Source organism: Oncorhynchus clarkii, chromosome 27, assembly GCF_045791955.1.
Source record: "Oncorhynchus clarkii lewisi isolate Uvic-CL-2024 chromosome 27, UVic_Ocla_1.0, whole genome shotgun sequence".
Classification (NCBI taxonomy): domain Eukaryota; kingdom Metazoa; phylum Chordata; class Actinopteri; order Salmoniformes; family Salmonidae; genus Oncorhynchus; species Oncorhynchus clarkii.
The window spans coordinates 8980346-8995042 of record NC_092173.1 but is presented as its reverse complement, the minus strand read 5'-3'; the positions used below and the strand labels follow the sequence as shown (position 1 = coordinate 8995042).

The window sequence follows — 14697 nt, the reverse complement described above, 5'->3', positions numbered from 1 at the left end:
TTGTCCAGCCCACTTAATAGCCTTAGTCTTTTGGAGCATGAATTGTCAACCTTTTGAGTAGTGTCAAGTTTTTTTTTTTTTGGGGGGGGGGGGGGGGATTTCCTCTCATTTGAACATTCTGTCATAAGGAGCACATGTTCAACTTCATAAAAAGTGTTTTCCAATCTCAAGAGGTTACATTTAGTACTATAGTAAATGCCTATTAAGTAACAGGGTTGATGATTTCATCATAAAACAGAGGTAAATCCCCTTGCGATGGGGGGTGGGGGGGTGGGGGGAGTTTGTTGTGCGCAACAGGGAGAGGCGATTGAAATTAAGCTTAACAAATTTTATTTTAATATTTATTTTTACATTTACAGCCTGTCTAACTATGGGTAACAGGGTTGACATCTTATGTTCGACCCACTCATTTCCCCACCACAAAACACCAGAACATAGCCAAAAATTCTAGAACCAGCTTTTCCTCTATGGTTTGACTAAATGTTCAATGTTTGGTTAGATGTTCAATGTTTATTTTGAGAAAAAAATGATATTTGAAAAGCAATAGTTTCACCACGTAAAAACGAGAGTTCAGTTCACGTTACAGGGTTGACTTTAAAATGAGGTAGACATCAATTATTCACTAATCACATTAAAGAAATCATCATTTTCCGAAATGACTGACTTTAGTCAAAGCAACAAAATACAATGATGTGAAAACTTGGGAGAAATTTGCGGATGAAGTGGGTTAAAATCTTCCTAGATTTTAACCCACTTCACAGAGTGCAAAATGCTGGATTTTTACACTTTAGCAAGTCTTCATTAAAAAAAAATCTGATTTTAAATAGGAATAATGTATGTTGTCCGTATGAAAGGGGCACATTTATTAATATAACAGGCTTTTAAAATGCAATAGTTGTGCACAATTTCTACTTCAAATATCAAAGGGACACAAAAGGCAATCATTTTGTGGGAACGACCCTTACAAGGTCTAAATGCATACGCATACCAAACCATCATGTAAACGGGGAAAGTTCACTTCACAAATCCATCTGATTCCATGATCATGACACACGAAGACATTTCTAAATGTGCACCTTACAGACCAGAAGTCCTCGATGCCCGGGTGGAATGTGTCATGTTTACTTCACAAACATAGACAAAGGTGTGTTGAGCCTGGTTGGTCTGTGTCTGGTGGAACAGCGGAGCTTCAGCAACAAACAGGCATATACATACACAAAGCGTTTTTTGAGCAACATAAAATTGTTAAATTGAGGCTAACGTCCGTAGCATGATGCGGAGCTCAAAAGAGATGCGGCATAATAATGCTCTGTAAGCGGTTGTATCTTACTAATGACGTTCCTGAAGCTGACTCTATGGTATCCTTAATATAATGAGAAAGGAAATGTTGACTTGTGTTCTCCTGCCATCTACAGGTTATTCCAATGAACCATGACAGTCTGTCAGATTAGATAGTATTGGATTGGTTTGAGCAAGAGTTCATACTGTAGGATTGCTGTGATAAAGTTATGGGTGCTTGAAAAATCTGACCCGTTTCTGATATTACATGCATCCTCGGGCTGACACTTCAGTTAGCATCATATAGGCTACTATCTATCTACCAACCCCCACACCATAGCAATCGATTTACAATGATGGTAAATGGGTTGACCCCTATGGGATTAAATAAACACCCAGTTTGTTAAAAGAGTAGACTGTCATGCCAAAATGTAATGTTGTTGTAAATAACTCAGTACATTTAGCCAGAAGAGGGCGCTGTTTATCAATACGACTCATAGCATTTTTATTTTTTATTTTAAACACGGGCCTTCTCTATGGTACAGCAGCATGTAAATACAGCCTCTAATCTATAAATCACTATGCTGATAATGATTCAAAGTTACTCTGGGAAACATTGAATTCAAAATGTATTTAAACCAATACAGCCAACCGAGATCTTCACATTTACAAACCGTGTTGAAACTCGTGTAAAAAAATAAAAAATGTAAATGGTGTACCTGAGGAGGCACATAGGAGTACAGTTGGGTTTCTATCCTTTAGCTGACTGAAAAAACCTCTACAGATATACAAATATTTTGGTAAGAAATAAAAATACCTGGTATTCCTGACAGCTTAAATGTTATCTTAAATTATCCTTAATAGCTAGTCAAAACCATCTTTGAGTGGCAGTTGACAACCTACCAAGCAATACTGCTTGGTCTTCATAAAAAATATCCTTTGTAGCTTTATCTATATGGTCATTAAAATCCTTGGGTATATCACAACAATATTTCTCCCCCTTTTAATATCTATATCTATATACTGCTCAAAAAAATAAAGGGAACACTTAAACAACACAATGTAACTCCCAAGTCAATCACACTTCTGTGAAATCAAACTGCCCACTTAGGAAGCAACACTGATTGACAATAAATTTCACATGCTGTTGTGCAAATGGAATAGACAACAGGTGGAAATTATAGGCATTTAGCAAGACACCCCCAATAAAGGAGTGGTTCTGCAGGTGGTGACCACAGACCACTTCTCAGTTCCTATGCTTCCTGGCTGATGTTTGGTCACTTTTGAATGCTGGCGGTGCGTTCACGCTAGTGGTAGCATGAGACTACAACCCAGCATGAGTCTACAACCCACACAAGTGGCTCAGGTAGTGCAGCTCATCCAGGATGGCACATCAATGCGAGCTGTGGCAAGGTTTGCTGTGTCTGTCAGCGTAGTGTCCAGAGCATGGAGGTGCTACCAGGAGACAGGCAGGTACATCAGGAGACGTGGAGGAGGCCGTAGGAGGGCAACAACCCAGCAGCAGGACCACTACCTCCGCCTTTGTGCAAGGAGGAGCACTGCCAGAGCCCTGCAAAATGACCTCCAGCAGGCCACAAATTTGTATTTATTTATTTTACCTTTATTTAACTAGGCAAGTCAGTTAAGAACAAATTCTTATTTTCAATCACGGCCTAGGAACAGTGGGTTAACTGCCTGTTCAGGGGCAGAACGACAGATTTGTACCTTGTCAGCTCGGGGGTTTGAACTTGCAACCTTCCGGTTACTAGTCGAATGCTCTAACCACTAGGCTACCCTGCCGCCCCGTTTGAGCATGTGTCTGCTCAAACGGTCAGAAACAGACTCCATGAGGGTGGTATGAGGGCCCGACATCCACAGGTGGGGGTTGTGCTTACAGCCCAACACCGTGCAGGACGTTTGGAATTTGCCAGAGAACACCAAGATTGGCAAATTCGCCACTAGCGCCCTGTGCTCTTCACAGATGAAAGCAGGTTCACACTGAGTACATGTGACAGACGTGACAGAGTCTGGAGACGCCGTGGAGAACGTTCTGCTGCCTGCAACATCCTCCAGCATGACCGGTTTGGCGGTGGGTCAGTCATGGTGTGGGGCGGCATTTTTTGGGGGGGCCGCACATCCCTCCATGTGCTCGCCAGAGGTAGCCTGACTGCCATTAGGTACCGAGATGAGATCCTCAGACCCCTTGTGAGACCGTATGCTGGTGCGGTTGGCCCTGGGTTCCTCCTAATGCAAGACAATGATAGACCTCATGTGGCTGGAGTGTGTCAGCAGTTCCTGCAAGAGGAAGGCATTGATGCTATGGACTGGCCTGCCCGTTCCCCAGACCTGAATCCAATTGATCACATCTGGGACATCATGTCTCGCTCCATCCACCAACGCCACATTGCACCACAGACAGTCCAGGAGTTGGCGGATGCTTTAGTCCAGGTCTGGGAGGAGATCCCTCAGGAGACCATCCGCCACCTCATCAGGAGCATGCCCAGGCGTTGTAGGGAGGTCATACAGGCACGTGGAGGCCACACACACTACTGAGCCTCATTTTGACTTCTTTTAAGGACATTACCTCAAAGTTGGATCAGCCTGTAGTGTGGTTTTCCACTTTAATTTTGAGCGTGACTCCAAATCCAGACCTCCATGGGTTGATACATTTGATTTCCATTGATAATTTTTGTGTGATTTTGTTGTCAGCACATTCAACTATGTAAAGAAAAAAGCATTTAATAAGAATATTTCATTCATTCAGATCTAGGATGTGTTATTTTAGTGTTCCCTTTATTTATTTGAGCAGTGTATATTTATATATATTTTTTTTTCTTATTTTTCTTCAAGTTGACCTCGTGAGCTACTGTCTCATGTTACTGGATGCAGTTTGGAAATATGGTAGACCTGCTCATAGCGAGGAACCGTTGACTAACCCATTGGGGGTATTTGAAAGCTCTATAGAGTCTCTATTACCTTCCGACTGACATTGGTATCTACAGTACATTGCTGGACTCTTTGGTTCTGGTTTATGAGCTAAACAGAATCAGAGGTGCATCTCACAACATGAGACACACCGACCAACAGTCGAGGCCCTAATGAGTTGTCCAATAAAAGCAATTCAAGGACACACAGAACACAAGTAGCGGTAGCGACCCAACAGAGAGCAGCATGTTTCAAACATTTTGGACACGGAGTTAACAAAAATAAAACAGAACTCATTTGACATCGTAGAGGTACAAATGTTGCAGGGACTGCCTGTGCATTGTGGCTGTGTGTGTGTGTGTGTGTGTGTACAGAAGATAAGGTGTCTGCAAAGTTTGTGATAAGTTGTCAGATCTGGCTAGCTGCTTGATGTGTAGAGCACAGTGTGTAGAGCACAGTGTAAAGACCAGCAAGACCCCATGTTTTTCAGATGAGGTCCGTGGCATCAGGCTGGGGGGGGAATGGGAAGTCGGGTTCTGGGGTTGAAGGGTAACGTAACACGACCTTCAGATCACCTCTCGGTCAGCAGAGTTTTGCCTGTTGGGGAAGATGTGTAGCTGGGGTTGTTCGATGCCATTGTTGTGGAGGTCCTCCTGTTTCTGCAGCCCGTGGAGTTTCAACACCAGTTCCTTGATGAAAACCTGTGTGTGCAGGGAAAAAGGGCAGTCGGTCAACATACGAAACATGCTCAGAATGGATACAGTGAAAGGCAGCGACACACAGCGTCAGTAACGTTGAATAATTCACAGTGAAACATGTTTCAGAGACATCACTTAATTTTGTGTGTATGATATCAACGTGTGTGTGTGTGTGTGGGGGTGTCAACATAGTCTGCCAACACAGACAGGTTGAGTGATGCTGACCACGAAGGATACAGAGACAGTGTGAAAGAAGGACCTCGCATATGAGGGACAAGACTAGCATTGTCAGCTACTATATGTGGAGTCGTCATTGGTTACTTCTGTTCCTGAAAGAAAGAGCGAGGAGATGATCGAGAGAGGGAGAAAGGCAATGTTGTAGTACTTGAGTTTAAGACTTGGGAATCAAGTCACAATTTTCATGAATTGTGACTCAACTCAGACTTGACCAGTGGTGATTGGTCCTTTAATAATGACGTCATAGCCCTGTTCTCTGATTGGTCCCTTCATAATGACTAGGGCTGAAAAATTCTAGGAACGTTCAATAAATTACCTGGCTTCCCCAAAATCCCAGGTTGGAGGATTTCCAAAATCAGGAGGGAATAAGAAGGAAAAAAATCCAAAATTCTCCAACCAGTACAGTTTTGCAACCTTTATAATGACATGGTCATAACCCTGTTCTCTGATTGGTCCCTTAATAATGGCTTCGTAATCCTGTAATCTGATTGGCCCCTTCATAATGAAATAGTCATAACTGCTCTCTGATTGGGTCCCTTCACTGTGACATCATTCTGTATAGTCAGTCTATGGACATAAATGGCATAAAATACTACCCAAAACAATCTTAAAACACATTGTTAGATATTACTCTTTTACATAGATTACCTCACTTACCTCTGTGTTATTGCACGTGTGAAACATTTCCTGGAAAAAAAATCCCCAGACCAAATAAGATTTTAGTTCATCTGGCCAGCCTGCTGCTGAAACAATATATAAAATAGCATAAAATAGCAACCAAATCTACAGCTATTACTGTTATTCCCACAATCAAAACAGTAAAACTTGTTCACACAGCTTTTAATTGATAAAATGATAAAAGTCCACCGATGATTTAGCTAGTGAGTAGTACAGTTCACCTGGAGCCTGTGCGTTCTCTCCTCATCACTCTTCAGGTCTAACAGCCCGTCGATGTTCACCTCCTCCGGCATCTCCTCCTCCTGGGGACACAAGGTGACCGAGTGTCAGTCAAACTGTCCACATCCTCCACCCAGAGCAGTATCCTAACGTACAACTATCACATGCCCCTTTTTTCATATGGGGTAGGCTCAGATACAAGCATATAAATATATACACGTCACTCGCAAAAAAAGGACAAATCAGGTCTTGCCATGTTCGGAGTTGCGTGGGTCTTGCAGACACGGAGGAAGAGCTGCACGTGTTTTTAGAGTGCAACACACCATGAGATATTCACAGACCCTGAAGCACTGCAGTGTGTGTGTGTAATTGAGTGTCCATGGTGGCTGTTGAGTCAACATATGCAAGATGCAGGATGATTGATGGGTGGGCTGGCAGTTAAGGGTTAGGGATGACTGGACTGGACGGACGGGGGGGGGGGGGGGGGGGACTATCATTTAGATGGCTGTGCCGTCTTGGAATCGGTCAAGTGCCTCCATAGTCTTAGGATTAAGTTTCAGTGGGGACACTGCATGTGAGGAGAAGGGAGAGGAGAGAGAGGAGAAAGGAAGAGGGGGGGAATGAACGAACCAGGCTACTACTAGTCTAGGTATGCTGTAAGGACGGAAGACACCGCCAAGACCAGACATTCTCCATCACAGATCATGAAAACTATGCTTTCTCACAGCCTCCTAAAATTGGTCATACTCAGTGCCTTCAGCTCCCCCCCAAGTCTCAGAAAAGCAGACACTATTTCTATAAACAGTCTATGTAGTTAATGATCTGTGAAAACGTCCCAAATGAAGTAACTACACTGAACAAAAAACAAACAAAAAAATAACAACATGCAACTATTTCAAAGATTTCTCAGTTTCAGTTAAAAAATAAATATATATCAAATAAATAAATAAATACATTCATTAGGCCATAATCTATGGATTTCACATGACTGGGAATAGAGATACTGTATGCATCTGTTGGTCACAGATACAGTACATTTAAACAAAAAAAAGAAGGTAGGGGCGTGGATCATGGTGTGACCACTATGTCTCATGCAGCGCGACATCTCCTTCGCATAGAGTTGATCAGGCTGTTGATTGTGGCCTAATGAATGTTGTCCCACTCTTAAACGGCTGTGCGAAGTTGCTGGATATTGGCTTGAACTGCAATACGCTGTCATACAGCGGCTGGTCTCAGCTGATCCCGCAGGTGAAGCCAGATGGAGGTCCTGGTCTGGCATGGTTACACGTGGTCTGCAGTTGTGAGACCGATTGGATGTACTGCCAAATTCTCTAAAAGGGCATTGAAGGCAAAGTGGCCTTTTATTGTCCCCAGCACAAGGTGTATCTGCGTAATGACTATGCTGTTTAATCAACTTCTTGACATGCCACACCTGTCAGGTGGTTGGATTATCTTGGCAAATGAGAAATGTTCACTAACAGGGATTTAAACACATTTGGAACATTTCTGGGATCTTTTATTTCAGCTCATGAAACATGGGACCAACACTGCACATGTTGCGTTTATATTTTTCTTCGGTATAAGATGTAGTCGCCCCGAACACACCCCGTTTTCAAACAGCTTCTCTCATTCTGAACAGAAAAACATTCCACCATGGCTTCTGGCCAAGCGTCTCATGCTGAGATTCCACCTTATTTATTTTTCCCTTGGGGCAAGTCTGCTCATTGGCACAAACAGCACATTCATGATGTGCTGCTATCAACATAGTGGCCAAACATTAATCCTGATCGCTTTTTTATTGCCCTTTTTGGTAATGCAGAGATTCTTTGAATAACAACATATGGAAATTGATGAAGACTGCAAATATCACTTTAGACTAGATGGGAGGCTGTTTTCAGAACCTAATCCAAACATCAACCACAGTACACAACAAAGACGCGCATGTGACATGTTGACTAGTGACACTCATGCAACAGGCCATAGGAGAGTTCAGTCTGACCTGAATCATCAGCAGTAAGGTTAACCAGCCCCGTTGGGTCTGTCTGTGGGTGCCGTCGGGGCGGAGGGACTTAGTGATTCGGATACCGGTAGTATAAAGGTCCGTCCAGGCAGATCCAAGCAGTCCTTTCCTGCCCAGGCATCCCTGACCTTTCTTTCAACTCCAAATGCCAATGAAATACTGTCTCATTCTGCTCACACACACAGGCATATATCAAAAATAGTCACGTGAGCAAGTCCACAATCACTCTCATACCACACAAACAATGTAATACATGGTGTTGTAATATACATATGCAATGAAACGACATGTGCACACCAGCAGATCTATTCCGTAATCTGACAGGAGCTGGTAAAACAAATCTTAATTCAAACGCTAACATCAAAAATGATTACTGTAATGCTCAACTCTGAGGATAATGAGGCTCAGTAAAGCAGCTAAAAATCACATTCCTGGCAGGGTTGAGTAAACACAGCCTCCATCGTGAGACAAACATGATGACTCAGGCCTGTCAGGATGCGTTAAGTCACTTTTGGCTGATGCAATGCTTTAAAAATATATATTTAAAAAAATAAAAGAAAAATGGGATTCAACTGCTTTCATTGTCCATGCCCGGATTTCACATTATGCTTAGATCAGATTAGTTTTCTGTGAGGGGATGTGCGATGTCAGGTGGGCTAATGTGTCCCATCCTTTTTTCCTATCTTACTTGTGCAGGAGGCTAATAGTAAATGTGAGCAGACAGGTGCAGATAGAGCCCTCATATGTAAAATGTTAAATAAAAGTTGTTTGGTGGCATAATGCCATGTTGTCTCCGTTTTCTCGTAACTTAGAATGCAACAAATTGGCCATCAAAGTAGACCATTTCTCAAACATATTGCTGCACTCTTCCTGCATACACGAGTGTGAAATTAATTCCACCAGTAGTAGGTTACAAGCAAAGACTAGTTCGCAAGCATAGTGTAGCTGACTGATTCATGTCGCCTACATTCGCGATGATCTGACGATATCGCCCACCCCAGGATTTTTAGCAGTCGCTGATTTCCAGCAACAATCATTTTAACAAACTCCCTTTATCTGTGGTTTTAGTTTATCTGTGTGATGACTGTGTTTTAGCAGAACATTAAGGCCTGTTAAAAATTGTGTTTGGCTAAAGGGGCAGTATAATTCTATTAACAAAAATGTTAAAAGGTGAGAATGTAACACCAGCAACAATATCATATCTAGGTGGTACTTTTGAAACGAGTATGGCTGGGCCCTCACTCCTCTGTAGCAGAGACAGAAAATGGGAGCGAGTCATTCCACCCAGTTTCACATCAGTCGAGGGCGGTAAAGGCAGTGATTTAGTCCACATCACTTCCAGGCCAGTGGGTCGAGGGTAATGTGGTTTTTGTTCGCTTGGGTACTCTGGGTGATAGTCCACTGGTCCCTGTGTCAGTGTCCAGCTGTGCACCTGTGTCCATGTGTGTGTAATGTTTTCGAAAGCCAACACCCTGATACAGTAAGTGGTCTGTTCCACACTAGTGACAAAAGAAATCTGGGGCAAAATAACCTGTCAGGTTGAACTGAAGACTAACGTAAAGTAAAATGCATTTATAAGGGAAGCGACCACACTTTAAAAATGCACATGAATTTCCTTAACCCATTGAGGTGGAAGGACATGATTTATAAAATCATTTCAACCAAATCAATACACACAAAACATTCAGCCTCAATTCATTTCACTGATGAGTCATTATACTGCACTGACACAAATGTTTAGAAATGTCTCGAAATAGAAATTGTTGTGGGTCAGTTTGTGTACACCATGTTAACCCTCAACTGTTGGGTTTCCTTTAGAGCCTGCAGTATTGACAGACGCTTATCTGGCTTGACTCAAGTTTCCAAACCACCATTTCCTCCAACCCCTCTCATTCTACCATTTCATATCCTGCAACAGGCTGACTGCTAAATGCAGACGCGCTACAATATCCATTTACCCCGTAATACAGTACATTAACATATCATTTCCAGATTCATGACTGGTCTTCTCCTCTTAATATTCATATCCTCATTACTGCCTGTATGACATGCCGTTACATGTTTCCTCTCTTCTACCGTTTCTCACACCTTGTCTCTCAAAGGCCAACCCCTGCTGTCACATCCTAACAAGTCATTCCTATTCAAAACATCATTGTTGCGTTCCCACGGTTACTTACTGCTACAGCCGATAGATTCCACACCTGCATTGCTTGCTGTTTGGGGTTTTGGGCTGGGTTTCTGTACAGCACTTTGAGATATCAGCTGATGTAAGAAGGGCTTTATAAATACATTTGATTAATATGATCTAGTACAGGGGTGCGAAACTTGCAGACACTCGTCCCGCCGTGGAATGAGTTTGACACGTGATCTAGTATTAATTACAACAGTATTAGCATGTGGTCAGAGCACTACCAAAAATGAATCAGTCAACAACAACAAAAAAGATGGTTTAGTGCCATCAGTGAAATCATGGTTATTGATTGGGTGGGTGACTTCATTTCAAAGTTAAAACCATAATGATTGAGATATATGATCGGCACAGATTTCCAAGAGGTTCCCTCTACACCAGGAAATGGGCCTGTTCATCAGGAGATTGATGACCGTTTCATCTACATAGGCATGCAAATTAAAAGGTATTTCCATTAGGTTATTAATTTATCACTAAATTGTGGACATATGTTCTGGTTCAAGACATAACACAATTATGTGATTTATATATTTGATGAGTCTTATGAGATGAAGTTCCATGTCGGGGAACCAGCTGCTATAGATTAGTTACAATAGATGTTTCACACCCATTAGATATTTATTGTTCGTACAAAAGTAAACAATTGCACTCTAAAAACCTTAGTTCACCGATGTTTCTCTCACCCAGTTTGCAGTGGTATATTGCATAACAACTGGCTGTCACATCTGTGTGGCTTAGTGGGCAGTGACGACTCAATAGAATGGTTATAAATGGCTGGGTGTAGGGGTGGGACTAAAAGAGAAAAGACCCCGAGCCTCGCAGACAATCATGCAGATAGCAGAACACTGCGGGGTCTTAATCTAGGCCGCCGATTGAGCGTTGATAGAGTGTTAATAGAGCGTTGATACGAGACTAATTGCCCAAGCAATGTTCTACATTCAATGCTTTGAGCTTTAACAACAGGCTCTGTGATGGGAGGGGGGGGGGGTATTCTCTTTGTGCTATTTGGTGACATATGGGACCTTCACTTCCTCCAAACCTCCCCATTCTCCCATTCATCAGAATCATCCCAGGAGACAGAGATGTCATCAATCAATAACTGGGATAGTTAGCGTCCGTTCAGGCCTGGTCAAGGGGTTTTCACGTTGCCGGGGCAGCCAGTGTGGGCTTTGGTCTAGGAGGAAATTAGAATTGGTGATATCTGATTACGCCATCATTACACATGCCCGTTCCACTATCAGCACAGCAATTAACTCATTAACAAAAGATATAAAGCTGTGGCCATGGGTTTGTGAGAAAGCAACAACATGAAAAGCATCCACAAGAAACAGAATGGTACACTAGGTTAAGCTGTCATGAACACTAAATAGGATCAAAAGCTATATTTATATATTCTCTACTCTTTAAGTGGTTGGTACATCAACTATCCTCCCCAACCCCGCTCAGACTCCACCATGCAGTGCCTTGGCCCAACGCCCACCAACATCCTTTGGCGGCCCATGCCCTCGCTCGTGATGCCACACACCGCACCTGGTCCCCCAGGATCCTCCTGTTGTGTCAGCCAGAAGCCATAAACCCTCAAGGCTGTCCATGTAAAGCAACAAGCGCCAAGCCACAGACCAGTTATGTTTCTGGGAACACTTTTAATTGGACCTCTGACCTTTCCCATGTCACCCCTGGCAAAGAGACAGACTTTCACACTCACAGGGAGTATACTGACCCCTCCATGTCTTCCAATGACTGTCTATCCCCTTACATACAACAAGAAGGGAACAACATGAAGGGAATCTACCATATCTACTTTAATATTTTGCATTGGATGCCAAGTCTATTTTTTTGTGCTAGGTCTTTCCACTCTTTGCTAATATGAGAAAGCATGCCAGGCAGGTGTATAACACCTTGGCTGGTGCTCTCCTACATCAAAATAAACCTGTGCAACTGTGGTGTGTGAAGTGTGATAGATTTGTGTTCAGCTAATAAAATACACACCCTCATTTCCTTAATGACTGTAGAGAAGGACGCCATGCTAGCATTGATGTCATTGGCTAACACGGGTGTAAAGGGAAAACAAAGCTTGACATGGTTAACCTTATTGTCCTCTGCACGTACTCCATGGCCTTGCTAATCATGGGCTTTGTAGATCATTCTAATCCCGCTTCTTCTGCCGACAGAGAAACGTTTGCTTGTATTATTAACTGAAGGACAAGTCAATAGTGTCTGATAAGAAAACACGCACAATACCATTTATCTGGATTTGATGAGACCATGAATTTACCAATATGACAGCCAGTGTTGACGAGACAGTCAAAACACTAGAAGGCATCCATCTCCACATTCTTGATTCATCGAATGTGAAGCAGGAGACAAGAGAGACAAGGCAGCCACCCCCATGTAAAATTGATTAACGTCGTAGGCACATCCCATATGGCAAGGGACACGAGGCAGTACGATCTCTGAAAAACAGACTTGATGACATTCTGTGAATAGTTGTATTTACCTATCTTGAGACTGAAAATACGCCATGGTTGCGTAACCGCTCACAACATGACTATTATGGTCCCAAATGCGCCAAACCGATATATCCATTATAGCGATTAAGTCCCACTGAAGAGTGATGTACCATGCTACAATGAATTTCGTACACCGAAGCTGCTGCCAAAGTCGCTTTATGTCATTCGGTGGACACTGATGCTAAGATGAATAATTGTTATTGCGTAAAACCCGTTTTGTATTCTTACAATAAATCAAATAAACGTTTCCCATTGGTATGTGACTGTATGCGTGGCCTATCAATAGAGATCCGTTTCAGTTCAAATTGATGAGACTCACCCTGCCCAAATAGAGCTCGTCCAAACTACAGTCAATCCACTTCTCCACATCCAAGCGCCTTTGGAGCTCCTTTCTGTTGTACTTTACCGTGACCCGTGCTTGCCTCTTCTGCAAGCTAAGTCCCGGGTCCCTACCTGGACCCCTACTCGGGGAATGGACCTTGTTGTTACATCTCCTCCCGACCCGGTTCGCTGCCATATCCACTTCGGATCACATACACGTGCAAACAGTGGCTAGAGAGTGGAAGAGGTGCGCTATCATTTGGCAATAGTAGGGCACTGCTGGAGAACTCGGCTATGGGTCCTAGTGCCACACCGATACAGATCAGGGAAACAGTTGTGCGCCGAGAGCAATGTGATCAGTATTTAATTGAACTTAGCTCTGTACAATTGTGTCCATAAGGAAGTTCTACACTTTCTGAATCGTGTGATAAGAATTTACAAGAAATAGGAGTTATTCAGTATTCCGGGGAAAGTACAATGACTCACCATGGTCACCACTATTTATAAATGATTTAGCCTACACATAAGGAATGATAGAGTCCTCTACTGGCCAAAAGGCCAAAGCCGTATTAGCATGGGCAACGCCATTGAGGGCTTCCACCGTTCTAATGTAGACAACTGGGTCGGACTTCCAACTTAATTGTCTGATTTCTCTTGGTGATCAGCCAATCAAAGAAAGAAGAAAATGGACTACTTATAAATGGTGATTGCCTCTCAATGGCGCTGCCCATGCTGTCACAGACGCTATAATAGCAGAGATGCAAAGATGAGTCCTCTATCTATCTCTATGAGCCTACATGACAGCCTGCCCTTTTCTGGCCTGCAAATGGATTTTGACAAACAAATAGGTAAAAAAAAAAATCAGTTGTGGCCCTCGAGCCAAAAAGTTTGCCCACCCCAGATTTAAATCCAACGTCAGACGGAAAGAAATATGGTCAAGAGTGGGCCAGCAACGGGAGGATTACTGGCATCAGTGTTCTAAATGCCATCTCCTGCCGTTGTGCCCTTGAGCAAGGCACCTAATAATGTGCAGGCGCTCCACTGTGGCTGTCCTATGCTCCAACCTTGGAGTGTGTCTGTCTTTTTTGTACTTTTTCTTGCTCTTGACTGCGCTCTAGTGGGGTGACATACCATGTACCACTGGATATCAAGTTTATGGCAGAAGGGTAATGGTGACATCTTGTGGTATCTAAATAAAATTGATTCTCTATTGGGAGAGTGTAATGTCGACTACCTGTATTCAGGTACAGTATCTGTATTAGTCTACGACAACAACAAAATAACTCAACTAGTGATTAGATTGAACGAATCCGAAGGCCTAACAATGGCGAAGTAAATATCTGATACGTCTGAAAGTCACGCAAAAGAACACAGAAGAGGGACATTTTGAAAAAGTTAAACCTCACGTCACGCCCATAAGGACCCTTGGGGCGCTTCAGCAGGACGGAACGGGTTGGAACTTTCAGATATAAATATGAACAAATAATCCTCTCTAGGTCGTTAGGAATCTAGCCTGGTCTCTAGACCTAACATAGTAAATGTCAATCCGGGACACTCAAATTACTATGACTACTTGTAGCTACTTTGCAACTACTTAGCATGTTAGCTAACCCTTCGCCTAAC

The 14697-nt window shown here is 42.9% G+C and overlaps 1 protein-coding gene across 2 annotated transcripts; it reads right to left on the bottom strand.

Moving 5' to 3' along the window:
* Positions 1-848: 848 nt before the first annotated feature.
* On the bottom strand, positions 849-13314 carry LOC139385498 (protein phosphatase 1 regulatory subunit 14A-like). 2 transcript variants are annotated; one of them, XM_071130600.1, is made up of 4 exons: positions 13073-13314; positions 6038-6118; positions 5796-5825; positions 849-4904 (listed from the first exon to the last, which is right to left on the bottom strand). In XM_071130600.1, exons 1-4 carry the CDS (start codon positions 13268-13270, stop codon positions 4770-4772), a joined length of 444 nt encoding a protein of 147 aa, XP_070986701.1. In that variant the 5' UTR covers positions 13271-13314; the 3' UTR covers positions 849-4769. The 2 variants fall into 2 exon arrangements, with proteins under 2 accessions (XP_070986701.1, XP_070986702.1); XM_071130601.1 differs by lacking the exon at positions 5796-5825 and having other exon boundaries at positions 4626-4904; positions 13073-13294.
* Positions 13315-14697: the final 1383 nt, after the last annotated feature.